Source organism: Ictidomys tridecemlineatus, chromosome 2 (assembly GCF_052094955.1).
Source record: "Ictidomys tridecemlineatus isolate mIctTri1 chromosome 2, mIctTri1.hap1, whole genome shotgun sequence".
Classification (NCBI taxonomy): Eukaryota; Metazoa; Chordata; class Mammalia; order Rodentia; family Sciuridae; genus Ictidomys; species Ictidomys tridecemlineatus.
The window spans coordinates 48,403,127-48,418,913 of NC_135478.1; the positions used below are offsets into that span (position 1 = coordinate 48,403,127).

Here is a 15,787-nt window from a genome sequence, read left to right on the forward strand (position 1 = left end):
ATCATGATATACTGTCTGGATCAGTAGTAAACAATATTTACATAGTCATAATAATGTAAACACTAAAAATTAATTTAACAAAAATTGTAATGCAACTATTTTAAGATGGGGAGAGTAAAAATGGGAAGATTCTAGGGGCTGGGGTTGGGGCTCAGTGGTAGAGCACTTGCCTAGCATGTGAGACATTGGGTTTGATTCTTAGCACCACCTATAAGTAAAGAAAATAAAGGTCCATTGACAACTGAAAAAAAATACACATATATACACATACATATGTTCATATGTATATATATATATATATATATAAATAAAATGGGAAGATTCTAAAGGTGATACACCTTTATGTAACTTAACAGAAAGTTAATAATGTCTAAAATTAATAAATCAAGAAATAGCTTAAAAAAGAGGAAAATATTGCCTTTGGGGAATAGGACTGAAAATAGAGAAGGGTAAATTGAGAATGTTTTTCATTATAATCCTTCAGTGCTATTAAGACTATTTTTTTCTGGGTCCTGGGGATTGAATCCAAGGCCTCTCACATGTTAAGCATATGTCCTACCATTGAGCTACACCCCTAGCCATTTAGACTTTTTCAAGTTTATACTATATTGCCTACATACGTTGATAATAGCCAAAAGATAATAATACTTAGTTATGGTTTGGATTTGAGGTGTCTCCCAAAAGTTCATGTGTGAGACAATGCAAGAAGGTTCAGAAGAGAAAAATACATGATTGGGTTATGAGAGCCTTCACCTGATCAGTGAATTAATCCATTGATGGGATTAACTGAGTGTTGACTGAAGGCAGGTGAGGTGTGGCTGGAGGAGGTGGGTAATTGGGGGTGTACCTTTAGGTTATATATTTTGTATCTGGAGAGTCTCTCTCTGCTTCTGATCTTCATGTGAGCCAATTCTTCCACATCTTTCACCATGTTGTTTTGCCTCACCTCAAGCCCAAGGGAATGGAGCCTGCTGTCTATGAACTGAGACCCCTGAAACTGTGAGCCAGCCCCCAGGTAAATTGTTCCTCCTCTACAATTGTGCTGGTCAGGTCTTCTAATCACAGCAGCACAAAAAGCTGACTAAAACATATCTTCCATCCTATTTCAAGTGAATCTGGTCAAATCTGAAGGCAATCACAGTCTACACACACCTTGGATGTAAGTCTGCGGGGCTCAGCAGCATTTGTAATGAGAACACTCCACCATCAGTGACAATGACTCAGTGAAACCCTGAGAATTCAGTATCTGGCAATGGTTCTGAGTTTTCCCCGAATCATCCAAATCCCATGAAATTATAAAAACATACAAATGTAAGATGGGCTCTATTTAGTTTCTCCCTAGGCCTTTTGCCAGATTCCCATCCTAGCTGCCTTGCCTAATGTGAATGTCCTGGCATGCAAATTTGTAGTTACAGTTGGGATTTTAAAGCTCAAACCACCAGGCACCAAGAGTTTATTGAGTGGTTCACACATGCTGTAGAGAACACACTGGCCAGTAATGAGTGCAGTCTCTGGCCTCACTGGGCACAGGAGTCCCTAGAATGTTTTTTGAGTCTGGGGTCCCAAGCCTTGCAACAAGGACCTATTCAGTCCAGTGTGCACTCATACTGGCTGACCTTCCCGATGAGAACCTGTGTACTTATTTGCCTGTTATGGTTTAGATGTGGTATCCCCCAAAAGCTGTGAGGCAATACAAGAAAGTTTAGAGGAGAAATGATTGGGTTATGAGAGCCTTAACCCAATCAGTGAATTAATCCCCTGGTGGAGATTAATGGAGTAGTAACTGAAGGTGGGTAGGGTGTAGCTGGAGGAGGTGGGCTTTGGGGTTATGTCTTTGGGGTATGTATTTTGTATCTGATAAGTGGAGTTTCTGCCTTCTGATCATCATGGAAATGGCTTTCCTCCATCAGATTCTGCCTCAATTCTGGTGGAGGAATACAGCCAACTGTCTATGGACTCTGAAACCATGAGCCTCCGAATAAACTTTTCCTCCTCTACTATTCTTCTTTTAGTCACAGAAGCAGAAATGTGACTAAAACACTCACCCTAGGATGTCAAATTCCTTGCAAACTGATTCTTTCTCAAAGAAACATACCTAGGTTCTAAGGTAAAAGTTCTACATTAATTTACTAAATTTTATGGAGTACAAGGGTGACTTTTCTTATTCCCTTACTTCCCCACGCGCCTCACTCCAGATTCCTTAAAAATGCTGGAAAAATTCATGAGTGAATTTATAAGGAGACTTCAATGGAGAGAAAAACCTTTATTTGCATAATAACAAACTTGAGTGAAGTTAAGAAGAGGCATACGAAAACCATATAAAGGTGGAAGAATCTTGGTGGAAGAAGAGAAGAAAGAGAATTGGGGAAAAAAGAGCAGAGGCATTCTCATAGTCACAAATACGCTTGACTGTTGGCATCTGGACTCCGAGCGCTCCTTATGCTCCCTTGGGACTTCTTTCCTTGGCTCTAGTCTCACTGCTGGCCCCCTTTCCTTAGCTCACAGTCCCAAAGTGCTCCCTCCCCCAAATCCAATGGAGGAGTGCTGCTTCGTACCCAATTGTGCTTGGCAGCAACTACTCAGAAGTTTTTACTTGGACTTTTTGCACCTCTTAGTGATTCTGACACCCTTGGACTGCCAGGAGTGGTTCTTCCTGCCACCAGAGGACTCTGGAATTTCTACTAAGGAAGGTCCTGGCCAATCAGTCCAAGAAGGCCCTGGATTCTCTTCCAGGCTGTTGTCTCTGCAGAAATGCTCCTGAGGGTGGAAGGTGCTGCTGCAGCAGGGAATATCATTTGAGTTTTCAGGTCTGTAGTCTGTGGTGAAAGAAAGAAAGGGAAGGAAAATGCAACCCTTTGTTTCTCCCAGGTGCAGGTAGGTCCTTAGGCCCCTCCCTAGCCACTTTCCTTCCATTTTTTTTTTTTGTACCAGGAATTGAACTCAGGAGCAATTAACCATTGAGCCACAACCCTAGCCCTTCTGTGTATTTTATTTAGAGACAGAGTCTTGCTGAGTTGCCTAAGGACTCACTCAGTTGCTGAGGCTGGTTTTGAACTCACGATCCTCCTACCTCAGTCTCCCGAACTGCTGGGATTACAGGCATGCGCCACAACACCTGGCCTCTCCTTCCAAATCTTAAGGCTCCCAAAACCCCCTCTGGTGGCCTGCTTTCCTCCATCCCCAGGCACCACAAGTTCCCCAGCCCCAACCCAGTTCTTATACCAGACCATCCCTCCAGCCCACCTATGGCTGAAGCAGAAGGTGAACACTCATCACACTCCCATTTCTTGCTGTTGGATCTAAGAGAGGAGCAGTCCCTATGGGTTCCGTGGGATCCACACGTAGCACACAGAATGAGGCGCCACTTCCTATGGGGAGAGCCAAGGGGGGATGTCGGGACAAACAGACATTAACTGCTTCTCTGGGGGATGTTTGCTATGGACCAGCCTTGGTTATGTTGAGGGCTTTCACTATCCATTTTACTCATCTCAGATGTGTGAATTAGACCACGTGCTGATCCCAGGACCCTGTAGGCAGGCACAATCACTCATAAGGTGGATTTGGAAAGGAATTGGCTCTAAGTGTCTCTCTACTGGGCACAGGAAGAAGCAGACCATGCAGAGAGACTGGACCACTTGCACATAAATGAGTCAGAGCTGGTCAAAATGGGGTTAGCAATTGCATTCACCTGAGGTCTGCAGATAAACGACAACTTCTTGCTCCTAATAACTGTGCCAAGATCTAAGATGACACTGACAAGAGCTCTTTCTAGTCAGGGCCTTTTCCCTACCCTTCGTCCTGAAAGCTGTCTCTGCCTTGTTCGTACAGACAGATGGGGGCATCACAATGCTGATAGCGCTGATACAGCTCTGAGAAAGCCCCTGGCTCGAGTTCCCAGGCAGCATCTCTGCAGTGGGAGAAGAAATAGTGAATAAGGGACACAAAATCAGCTGGTGAAGCCTTTGTCCATCAAAGAGGAACTAAGGAGAAGCCCAAACTTCTCATTTCTTTTATCCCAGTGTGATTTTGAGGCACAGCAAAGGAGTCCAATAGGCTACCTGAACACCTTCAACAATTGAGTGGCTTGGCTGTGAGAGGGGGCTGACGCAGGGTGACTGGAACATGAGGGTTCCTTAGTTTTGCCCAGGAATTCAAGAACCAACCTCACAAAATGCTTTTTTTTTTTTTTTCAGAAACATCTCCCATCCATTTTTTCCTTGCCTTTTCTTCTGAAAAGCGCTCCTCCCACCTCTGGTATTCACTGTATGTCAGTGTCCCAGCTGCTTTCATTCTTTGAACTATCCTCACATTCACCTAGTGTGATTTCTCTAGAAATCCAGGCAACCCATTCCCTGGCTCAATTCCTGCTTTACAGTTTTCTCTACCTGTCTGGTATATGAATTCCCATTCTTAGCATTTCTTGAGGAAACTCTTCTCGATTGTTACACTGAGGACATTTGAAGAAATGTTTTGCTGATGTGTGAGCATATTTCTATAAGAGAAACAGAAGGGCTTTGTGTTGGTAAAAACACTAACCACCTTCTTTTCCACTCTCACCCTCACCCAATGGGGGTATGGAAAAGGAGTTTGGGTAGGTTAGGATGAGGGCTGCAAATCCAGGTGCCAGGCCCGGGATCAAAATGCTTTCAAGAAAGTTCCCAGGCATGCATGCCTCAGCTGTCATCTCTGGTTATAGAGTTTGGCATGCTGACTAGGTAGGGGATACATTTCCTTTTCTTTTATCCCAGTGTGATTTTTGAGGTTCTTTGAATTGTTCTGGGATGACTCCATTTGCTCTATCAATCCTGAGGATTTTGCTCAGTCTAAATCTTTTCATGAATGAGGTCCCATAGGCCAAGGATGACCAGAGACTGGGCTGAGTTTCTGCTCTCTGACTACTAACAACTTTGCACAGAGGCCTTCAGCATGGTGTACTGAAGCTGTGATTGAGCATTCCCAGGGTGTTCTAGTTCCATGTAGAGAACACTAAGGCAACTATGGAAGGTTCCCCCAGGGCAGAGAAAGCCCCACCTGGATGCACTTGCGGTGGTAGATAGCTTGACTACAACACGGGCTCTGGATGTTCTCAGCAATGGCTTGGGATAAGTTTTCACAACATAAGACACAGCTTTCCTCTCCCACATTCCCCTGTTGGATGTTCTGTGTTGGCCGATGTTTTCCACAAAATGATCTATGGCAGGATAAATAGATTTGGTTTCTGGCTTGTCACTGATGCAGATTCCAGCCGCCTGGCCTAGGAGGACAATCAGTCACCCCGCCTGGTGCCTGGTGAATCTCCACACTCACAGGGAGGAGGAGGAGCAGGGTGAAGAACAGCCACATGCCTTCTCATGGCTGCTTTCCCACTGAGCAAAGCTCCTGGGATTGTCTCCACAGCTTCTCATTCCTGAAATCCCCACTTACTTCAGAGCAGCTGTCTAAGAACCCCAGCTGTTTGTAATTTAAGGAGGGGATGAGAAGCAAGAAGAAACCCCTGTGAAATCTTCAAGTCAATACTCTGTTTCCCATTATTGAAAGGAGGAACAGATTCACTGGTGAATCAAAACAGGCCTATGAGAATCAGATTGTGATTTCATTAGTGCCTAAATAGCAAGTTGCAAAAGAGCAGCCTGACTTTTCCAATTCCTCACTCACTTGTACTCTCCAAAAAATTGTGAAAGGCAACCCCTTTCTTGGCCACAAGGCAGATGGAAGTTTCGGATGCAGTGATCCTTCTGGCAGTTGATAGCGGCTCCCTTTTTCTTGCACACAAAGCAGATCTGCAAATGAGATTCCAGACAGTGCTCAGTACCCCAAGACAACAGATACGCTGTGGCACATCTGTGAATAGCCATTCCTTTCGTTAGTGGTTGTGAAAGGTCCAGGGCCCCTAAAGCTGAGTTTCAAGGGGCACTTTTTTTGTTTGTTTGTCTTCAGGATGCTGTTCCCTCTTTTCACTTAGAATACTACATCCCAGAGGAAAATGGGACTCAAGGACTAGGGCTGGGGCAAGAGGTGAGGTAGCTCAGTGGTAGAGCACTTCCTTAGCATGTACAAGGCCCTGGGTTTGATCCCTAGCACTGCAAAAACAAAAAGATCAGTTGGGAAATCCAAAAGTCCTTTGACTTCTGACCTAGCAATTAGGGAAAGAACAGAAACAGGGATTCTGAGAAAGGTCTGAAAAAAGGCCTACCCCGAGGTCCCTATTGCAGGGGGTTCTAACCTTCCTAGAAGCCCGGGCTGCCTCCTTTTTGATGTCTTCAGGCAGGAATCCATGGAAACCTCTGTTGGATTGGCCCCTCTGAGGCAGCTTGCTAGATAGAATCTGGGGAAGCAGCAAAACAAGGCTATCAACATTGATGATGAATAACATAGTGCAATGGAGCGAGAATGCCAGGGTAAGAGAGCTAAGGAATAGAACTTGTTGGTTTATATATGTATTTATAGTGCAATTTATTTAATGACATCTTAGATAGCATTATGTTTGGGTACTCTGAACACTTTTCAAATATTAACCCATTGGGTACCCTAAAATCCCTCTTTTCTATAAGGAATAAGTGACTTGTTCAAAGCCCTAGCAGTCTAGAACCTGTACTCTTTGTATCTTTATGCTACACTGCTTTTCATCTTTCCTATTTTGTGCTGAGGACTTTGGAGAAACACTCCCATTTTTATGTTCACCATAGTTTCTGAGACTCTTATCTTACAGAGGAGGTCAATGTGGTGCAGTAGTGATCAGGCTGGAGTCACATGGTAAGGAGGAACAGAGATGTCATTTACACCTGGGCCCACACTCTTACCTCTCCTGCTGTATTGTCCCTTCAGTACAGAATAAATACCCTTCTTAGAGTTTTACAAGAAGATAAACAGGATTTAAATTTTTTTTTTTTGACTACAGTCATTCTGCATTATAGGGGAAGGGAAAGGAATTGTATTTTCTTTTACAAACACCCTTCAAAGGGCTATTTGTTTCTGAAAAACTTCTAAAGCAGTGTCTGGAATAGGAAATCAAAGCAAAAGAAGCTAAACTGATCTATTACATGCATTGGGAGAATGTCAGCACCTCACCTCCACACCAAGAATCTACCAAAAGTATTGGGGAGGGGGCTGGACTTGAAGTATTTAGGAAATGTGTAATGGGAGTTCAGGTTATCTTATTTCTGCATTATAGAAAAGTTTACCCTGCCATGTTAGACGACTCTAGGTCACTTGATTTCAGCTGCATGTTCCCAATTATGCTTAAAACATATGATATTATATATTATGTTATGAGTATTATTATCTCAGGGTTTTAGAATAATAAGAGAGATTTCTGTTTTATTTATAAAGTATTCACATTTTATACAATCATCATGTTATTGCTATAAACAGAAAAATCAATAAGTATCATAATCTAAACGTCCTTTAATAACAGGGGTTTGTTTTATTACATTTTGGCACACCCATACCATGAAACACCAAAGAGCTATAAAGAAAAAATTAGGTCTATGTGTTCTATATGTTCTAAGGAATAGAACTTATTGGATTATATATGTATTTATAGGGCAATTTATTTAATGACATCTTAGGTAGCATTATGTGTTGAGATTAAAAAAAAAGATACAAGTTAAAATGTATATACTTGTAATGCATAAAAATTAACCAAGCCCTGATACCTGGGCAGGACTTACAAGAAAGGAAAATAAGATCTATCTTTCTCATGAGCATAAATGTAAAAATCAAACAAAATATTAGCAAATTGAGTTCAGCACTATATAAAGACTATATCATGATCAAGTAGAGTTTAGACCAGCAATGCAAAATTAGTTCAACATTAAATGTTAAAGAATCCAGTTGATGTAACAAACCACATTAACAAATGAAAAAAAAATCAAGATCATCTTAACAGATGCAGAAAAAGCATTTGACAAAATTCAATACATATTCATGATATTCTCTGAAAACAAGGAATAAAAGGGAACTTCAAGTTGATAAAAACCACCTATGAAAAACCTACAGTGAACATATTTTAATAATGAAAAACTAGATGCTATTCCATAATGTTGAGAACAAGACATAGAAAACCATTCAGAGCACCTCTATTGAACATCAGGTTGAAGGTCCTAGCCAGTATAATAAGAAGAATAAATAAAAGACAAAGATTGAAAAGAAGATACAGAACTGTCTTTATTCACAAAACATGACTATGTACACAGCAAATTCTAAGGCATTTTACAACAAAATAAAAATAATTACTGAACTAAGTGAATTTAACAAGATTTCAGGATACAAAATCAATATATAAAAATAGACTGCATTTCTATATTCAGCCACAAACTTTAAATGAAATTTTAAAATGTCACTTACAATAGCATAACCACAAAATATTTAGGAATACATTTAAGAAAAGATGTGCAAGACTTTTTCACTACAACTATAAAATGTTGGGGATGTAGCTCATTGGTAGAATGTTTGCCTACATTGTGCAAGCCTTAGGTTTAATCCCAGCCATTGGGTGGGAAAAAAGTCTAAAAAATAAAGAACTATAAAACTTTGCCGATATAAAAGTTTAAAAGACCCAAATAAATGGAGAAATATACTATGTCGATGGAAGAATTTGATAATTCTCCACAAAATAATCAAAGTTTGAAGTAACCCTAATTACAATCCCAGAAGTTTCTTGGAAAAGAAAAACTAATAAACTTAATAAAAATTTCATAAAGAAAAGGAAAGGACCTGATAACTAAAACAATATTGGAAAAGACTACAACATTTATAATACTTACTTTCAAGACACTACAAAGCAATAATAATTAAGACAGTGGGGTAGGGTTTAAGTATAGACCCACAAAGATCAAAGACATAAACATCATCCAAATTCACAATTGACTTTTATAAAGTCACCTAGGTAATTCAATGGGTAGGCAAAGATTTCTTAGGACACACAAAAAGTACTAATCATAGAAGAAAAAAGTAATAAAGAAGAATTCATCAAAATTAAAAACTTGTTCTTCAAAACATGCCATTAAGAAAATGAAAAGGCAAGCCACAGAAGAAAATACAATACAGATATCTGAAAAACAATTTGTATCCAGAATAGATAAACAATTCTTACAACTCAATTATAGGACCAAACAACCGAATTTTAAAAATGGACAAAAATATTGGTACAGATTCTTCACAGAAAATATGAGAATGATCAAGAAGCTCAACATCTTTAGTTATCAGAGAAGTGCAAATTAAAACCATAATGAGATAGCAATATATATCCAGTAGAATGGTTAAAATGAAAAAGACTGACAATATCAAGTTTTGGCAAGACATCATGCAACTGGAACTCTCATAAATTGCTTGTGGGAGTGTAAACTGGTACAATCACTTTGGAAAATGACTTGGCAACTTCACATGAAGTTAAACATCTATTTAGCATACAACCGGTAATTCCACTCCTAGACATCTGCCTAAGAGAAGTGAAAACACATGTTCACAAAAAAAGTTGGACATGAATGTTCATAGCAGCTTTATTCACAATAGTTCCAAAATGGAAACAATTCAAATGTACACTAGCAGGTGTACACTATAACACATTCATATGACAGAATACTACTAGGCAACAACATGGATGGATCTCCAAAACATTGTGTTAGGAAAAAAAGCCAATGATGAAAAAGTAAAACATCATGGTTCAAATTATATGAAATCTACACTGGGGTTGTAGCTCATAGTAGAGTGTTCACCTTGCATGTGGAGGGCACTGGATTCAATTCTGAGCACCACATAAAAATAAAATAAAGGCATTGTGTCCATCTACAACTAAGAAGTATTAAAAACATTTATATAAAGTCAGATTATGCAGAAATAATCTATAGATCACAACTGTGATTATCTCTGGTGGAACTATCTAGAAAAGGTCAGGATGATGGAAATGCTGTTTGATTAGGGTGGTGGTTATACAAGGATATACTTTTGTCAATATTCACCAAATTGTACACTTAAAATTGGTTGCATTTTATAGTATGCAAATTTTACCTAACAAAAAAGAATACTGGGAAAAAAATAACTTGAAGGATATCCTAAAGTAATGGAAGTATTTGTCTTTGGGGAGGGCAAGAAAGATTGAGGATATTGTTTTGGGAAGAAGCTTTTAATTGTACATACTATACAGTGACAGGATTTTATACCAGGTACATATATTATATTTTTTGGATTAAAAAAAAAGCCTATTAAGGAAAACAAACAATACTATAAATTTGAGACTGGATGCCAAAATAGTCTGTGTGGGAAATGCCATGACATTCAAAGTAAAGGAGGCTTGTACTCACAAGACAGAAATAATGCACGCTGAGATTGTCTTTCTGAAGGAATTCTCCTAACTTTTCGGGATCCCCAGGTTCTCGAAAGCATAGCCGGCAAACTAGAAGAGTGAATGTTAAGAATTAACTATACAGGCTTGGCTCAAGTTTATCTACAAGAATGGAAAAGAAGTGGGAGCTAACCATATAAGTACAGGAAGGAATACAGATGCTCTTTGACTTATGAAGGGCTTATGTACAGACAAACCCTTCATAAGGTGAAAATATCATCGATCAAAAATACATTTAATACATCTAACCTACCAAACATCTCAGCTTAACAACAAAGCATGCTGTAGAGTGTTGGTGGTTGCCCATCATGGTGTGTGGCTGACAGTGGCTCACTGCCACTGTCCAGTGTTTAGTATCATACCATATATACGTAGCTTGAGAAAAGATCAAAATTCAAATTTTAAGTACAGTTTCTATTGTGAATGCATATCAGTTTTGCACCACTGTGAAGTCAAAACATTGTAAGTGATACTATGTTAAGTCAGGAACCATCTGTTTTGGGAAGACAGACATTTTGGCAAGGAGGAAGGTTAGAATGACATCTTATTCAGTATCATTTAGGATTTGATATAATTTTGGTCACACTGAAAAAGTTGGCTGCAACTACTCCACAATTTTTGGTTTTAAGTGGCTTTACTTGTTTCTTTAACTTTGTACATGAAATTTATAGACCGTGAGTTATTCAGGCCCTTAGAGAATCTGGGAAACAAGTAGGGTTGATAGTGAGAAAACCAAGTTTACTGCCCTATACAGGTGGCCTTCTTTGCTGAGGTCTGCAGGCAGCAGCTGAACACAGCCTCATCTTTCTTACCAGGCCCTGAAGATGGCTTCCTCTGGGTTACCTTCCTAGTCCTGGCAGATTTCCTATACAAGAGAAAGAAGTGCAAGAGGCCCTTTGAGGTTTGATAACCCTTATAACATTTCCCTTAAATGCCATTCATGTCTGATAAAGAACCAAAATATTTAAAGACTAAAATATCAACTTATTTTCGTAATTTTTTTTTTTTGTGTGTGTGTGTGTGGTGCTGGGGATTGAACCCAGGGCCTTGTACATGCGAGGCAAGCACTCTACCAACTGAGCTATCTCCCCAGCCCCTTATTTTGATAATTCTTAAAAGCATAAAATACCCACTAAATTATCTGAGGGTGGTAAAACCCCTTTTACTCTTTTATTGTTTACCGTGCCAATACTAAACTGAATTGTAAGGGTATCACCTTCACAAAGCACACTAAAGTGATATCAAAGTTAACTAAGCATTACCCATTGCTAGATACTAACCTTGCCCTTTACTACAGAATAGAACATTCTAAAAAGTGGGTTTGAGTTGGGGTTCAAGTGCTCAGTGGTATAGCACTTGCTAGCATGTGCAAGACCTTAGGGTCTGATCCCCAGCATGGGTGGGTGGGGAAGGTAGCTGCTATTATTTTGCACATCTTATAGATGAGGCATAAAGAAATGATTCGTCAGGTGCTAAAAACATTCATTGGAGAAAAGATAGCCTCTTCAACAAATGGTGCTGGGAAAACTGGAAATCCACATGTAACAAAATGAAATTAAACCTCTATCTCTCACCATGCACAAAACTCAACTCAAAGTGGATCACGGACCTAGGAATTAAACCAGAGACTTTGCACCTAATGAAAGAAAAAGTAGAGCCAAATCTCCATCATGTTGGATTAGGTCCCAACTTTCTTAATAAAACTCCTATAGTGCAAGAATTAAAACCAAGAATCAATAAATGGGATGGATTCAAACTAAAAAGTTTCTTTTCAGCAAAAGAAACAATCAGTGAGGTGAATAGAGAGCCTACAGAATAGGAGCAAATCTTTACCACAAGCACATCAGATACAGCACTAATCTCTAGAATATACAAAGCACTCAAAAACTTAACACCAAAAAAAAACAAAAACAAAAACAAATAACCCAATCAATAAATTGTCTAAGGAACTGAACAGACACTTCTTGGAAGAGGATATACAATCCATCAATAAACATATGAAAAAATGTTCAACATCTCTAGCAATTAGAAAAATGCAAATCAAAACTACACTAAGATTTCATCTCATTCCAGTCAGAATGGCAGCTATCAAGAATACAAATAACAATATTTGTTGGCGAGGATGTGAACTCATACATTGCTGGTGAGACTGCAAATTAGTGCAGCCAATCTGGAAGCAGTATGGAGATTCCTTGGAAAACTTGGAATGAAATCACCATTTGACCCAACCATTCCAGTCCTCGGTTTATACCCAAAGGACTTAAAAACAGCATACTACAGGGACATAGCCTTATCAATGTTTATAGCAGCACAATTCACAATAGCGAAATTATGAACCAACCTAGATGCCCTTCAGGAGATAAATGGATAGGGAAACTTTGGTATATACACAAAATGGAACATTACTCAGCATTAAAAGAGAATAAAATCATGGTATTTACAGGTAAATGGATGAAGCTGGAGAATGTAATGCTAAGTGAAGCAAGCCAATCCCAAAAAACAAAAGGTCAAAAAGTTTTCTTTGATATGAGGATGCTAGCTCATAATGACGATTGGCGGGGAAGCATGGGAGGAATGGAGGAACTTTACATAGGGCAAAAGGGAGGGAGGGGAAAAGGAGGGGGGCAAGGGGGTAATAATGATGGTAGAATGAATTAGACATCATTACCCTAAGTATAAGACACGAATAGTGTGAAATACTTTGTGTACAATCAGTGTCTTGAAAAATTGTGCTCTATATGTGTAATATGAAATGAATTGCATTCTGCCATCATGTATAACAAATCAGAATAAATTTTAAAAAATGAAAAAAAAAAGAAATGATTTGTCTCAGGTAATATAGTAACAAGCAGTAGGGCCAGGACATTAATTTAGGTAGTAAAGTTCTAGAGCCAGAACTTTGCAACTAGGGAATGAATTAGGTAAAAGGGCAGCTTCCTGGGACATTGATATGTGCTTTCACATTGTCCAATCCTACTCCTCGGGACCAGGCCAGGCCAAAGGGAGCAAAAAAGTGCAACTGTACAAGTCAATGGACAACTAGCCTATGTCACCTACTCTACCTCAATCTTAGGCGTTCCTTCTTCTTTTCTTTTATAGTCTTCATTCGCTGCTGCCTCTCTCTCCTATCTTGAATTCTTCTATAGTATTATGAAGACAATACAGGCTCTTCCAGCTATAAATATAAATAGGGCTTGGTCAGCAATTTAATCCTATATTTATTTTGGTTATCAAGTTCCACAGGATCAAAGCAATAGTGCATTTCACCTCTCAACCCATATGATGGAATAAAAGGGATGTACCCAGTATCAACAATAATAATAGCTAATAATTATTAAAACTGTGTCAAGAATTGTTCTAGGTACTTTATATATGTTAACACACACACACACATGCATTAGTTACTATTATTATGACCACTTTCAAGATGAGAAGACTAAGACATGAAGAAGTAATTATCTTGTCCAAGGTCAGAGTTAGTGAGAAATAGAAGTAGGATTTCAACCCAAATAGCCAGATTCCAGAGGCCAACATGTTGTACTGCTATCACATAGCACTTTAAGAACTTGGAATCATCGCTTGACCTAGAAAAGTGATTGTTTCCTTTGTGTCTACCAAATGCATGAGTAAAAAAGTCACCTTTTGCACCCAAGTGTGCAATTTGCCCAGTAAAAGCCAGGTGAGGTAGCTCTCTCCTAGAAAAAGGAGCATGAGGTTTTGGCTGCATAAAAGCAACAATTCCCTCAAAAAATAACACTGAGAGCAACTCAGGAGTCTGAGGGAGAAGGATCATGAGTTCAAAGTCAGTCTCAGCTATTTAGTGAGGCCCTAAGCAACTTTGTGAGACCCTGTCTCAAAATAAAATATGGACAAAGTGCTCAGGATGTGGCTCAGTGGATAAGCGCCCCTGGGTTCAACCCCTGGTACAAAACAAAACAAAACGAAACAAAACAAAAAACACTGAAAAATCAGCCCCTTAGCTCCTATTACTCCTTTTCACCAGGCTCAAATGGCCACTGAGGTTTGGCCTGTTCCTAACCTATGTCTAGATATGAGCAGTGTAAAATACCCTAAAGTGGATGACATCTTGCTACTCCTCTAGCCACCAATGTCAGCAGATTAGAAAGTTTCGAGGTTTTCACTGGTGGTGGGTAAATCCCTGAAAGTGAAGGGGGACAAAAAGAAATCAAATTCACCCCTGTGAAGGAAGGACTGTGTCTAGACGGAGGATAATATTTCTTAGAAGTAGAGCAGGGTGAATTAGGTCACTCCAGAGACACACTCCAGTCACTCCAATAGGTCATTCCAGTACCCACGGCCTCGGATCAAGGCAGGGGATCATGAATCCCTCCAGGGACTTTCAACTATTCTGCATGAATACCACTCTAAGGCAGTAGCTGCTCAGAAGACCAAGGCTAGCCTGCCCGCCTTGTGCTTGCTCCATCTCCTCTTCTAACCCATGAGTTGCAGTTGCAAAAGCTGACATTTGTCGCCTTCTTACTCATCAAAAGCGCTTGGACAGGCTGGAAGAGGAGAGAAAAGGGCGCACGCGCTAAAATTTGCTGTTCCCATAAGGGACCCACTGTAGCTGACATGACTGAGTGGTTCTCAGTTGCTGGGGTTATCCCGATCATCTAGCAATAGAAATAAACCTTGAAACTTCAGTTGTTTGCATCGCTGGACCACGACGTTCCTTGGGTAGGATTCTGTGCACACCGGTAGTTACAAGACGCAACAATCTTCAAAATATTAGAGGAGGGGCGTGGCCAATGCGGGCTTCCACAAGCTGCTCAGTCCGTGATTTCCTAACCCGGCGGTTGCTCCCTCCAAACGCTTACCAAGTTGTTTCACTGTAAAAATGCTGGGCAAATGCTTGCTGAGAAAATGAAAAATAAATTAACGTGTTCGGCCCCGCCGCCGTCGCAAGATAAACACTGATTTATTTGGAAAATACGTGTCGGTGTGGCCACAACCGTCCCCGGAGGTAACTGCCGGAGAAGAGGCTCAAGGACCATCCCGCGGGTGCCAGACCAGGCTCATGTCGCGCCTGCCTGGCGGCTGATGCGGGGTCGGGCCGGAGGTGGGCTCCGCTGCTCGCTCCTCACGATAACTCACGGGCCGCTGCTCCCGGCCGGGGCTGCCCACCCAGCTATCGCTGAGGGCGCCGCTGTCCGGGAGCTTTATTCGTTGTCACAAGCCGTGATAGCTACCTCACGGGCGGCCGCCCCGCGCGGTGACTGCACCCCGCGAAGGAGGCGAACGTGCAAACAGGGGCTGGGTCACGCGGACTGTAGCCCACCAAGAAGGTCATGACGCCGACCGTTGCCAGAGCGCGACCGCTAACGGCCGCGCGCTAACGGCCACGCGCCTGCCCCGCCCCTCCACGCATGCGCGTCCGTCTCCGAGCGCGCGCCCGCACCCCACCCGCATTCGGGCCAGCGGAAG

The 15,787-nt window shown here is 40.8% G+C and overlaps 1 protein-coding gene across 6 annotated transcripts; it reads right to left on the reverse strand.

Annotated features, from left to right (window-relative positions):
- Nucleotides 1-2,248: 2,248 nt before the first annotated feature.
- Phf7 (PHD finger protein 7) lies at nt 2,249-15,747 on the reverse strand. 6 transcript variants are annotated; one of them, XM_021730896.3, is made up of 12 exons: nt 14,995-15,745; nt 14,539-14,865; nt 13,405-13,517; nt 11,155-11,207; nt 10,302-10,393; nt 6,224-6,325; nt 5,656-5,780; nt 5,032-5,191; nt 4,386-4,492; nt 3,791-3,907; nt 3,244-3,368; nt 2,249-2,816 (listed from the first exon to the last, which is right to left on the reverse strand). In XM_021730896.3, exons 3-12 carry the CDS (start codon nt 13,446-13,448, stop codon nt 2,590-2,592), a joined length of 1,152 nt encoding a protein of 383 aa, XP_021586571.1. In that variant the 5' UTR covers nt 13,449-13,517; nt 14,539-14,865; nt 14,995-15,745; the 3' UTR covers nt 2,249-2,589. The 6 variants fall into 6 exon arrangements, with proteins under 6 accessions (XP_021586571.1, XP_040145599.1, XP_005317231.1 ...); XM_040289665.2 differs by having other exon boundaries at nt 14,724-15,747; XM_005317174.4 differs by lacking the exon at nt 14,539-14,865 and having other exon boundaries at nt 14,995-15,744.
- Nucleotides 15,748-15,787: the final 40 nt, after the last annotated feature.

Excerpts from the sequence above, each read along its gene's own strand:
- Phf7 (XM_040289665.2), bottom strand. The coding sequence starts at position 13,448 with ATGAAGACTATAAAAGAAAAGAAGAAGGAACGCCTAAGATTGAG. Across the intron at positions 6,326-10,301 it reads GCGTGCATTATTTCTGTCTT|ATTCTATCTAGCAAGCTGCC; the intron begins GTGAGTACAAGC and ends CTGCTTCCCCAG. Across the intron at positions 4,493-5,031 it reads ACCACCGCAAGTGCATCCAG|AAATATGCTCACACATCAGC; the intron begins GTGGGGCTTTCT and ends TTTCTCTTATAG.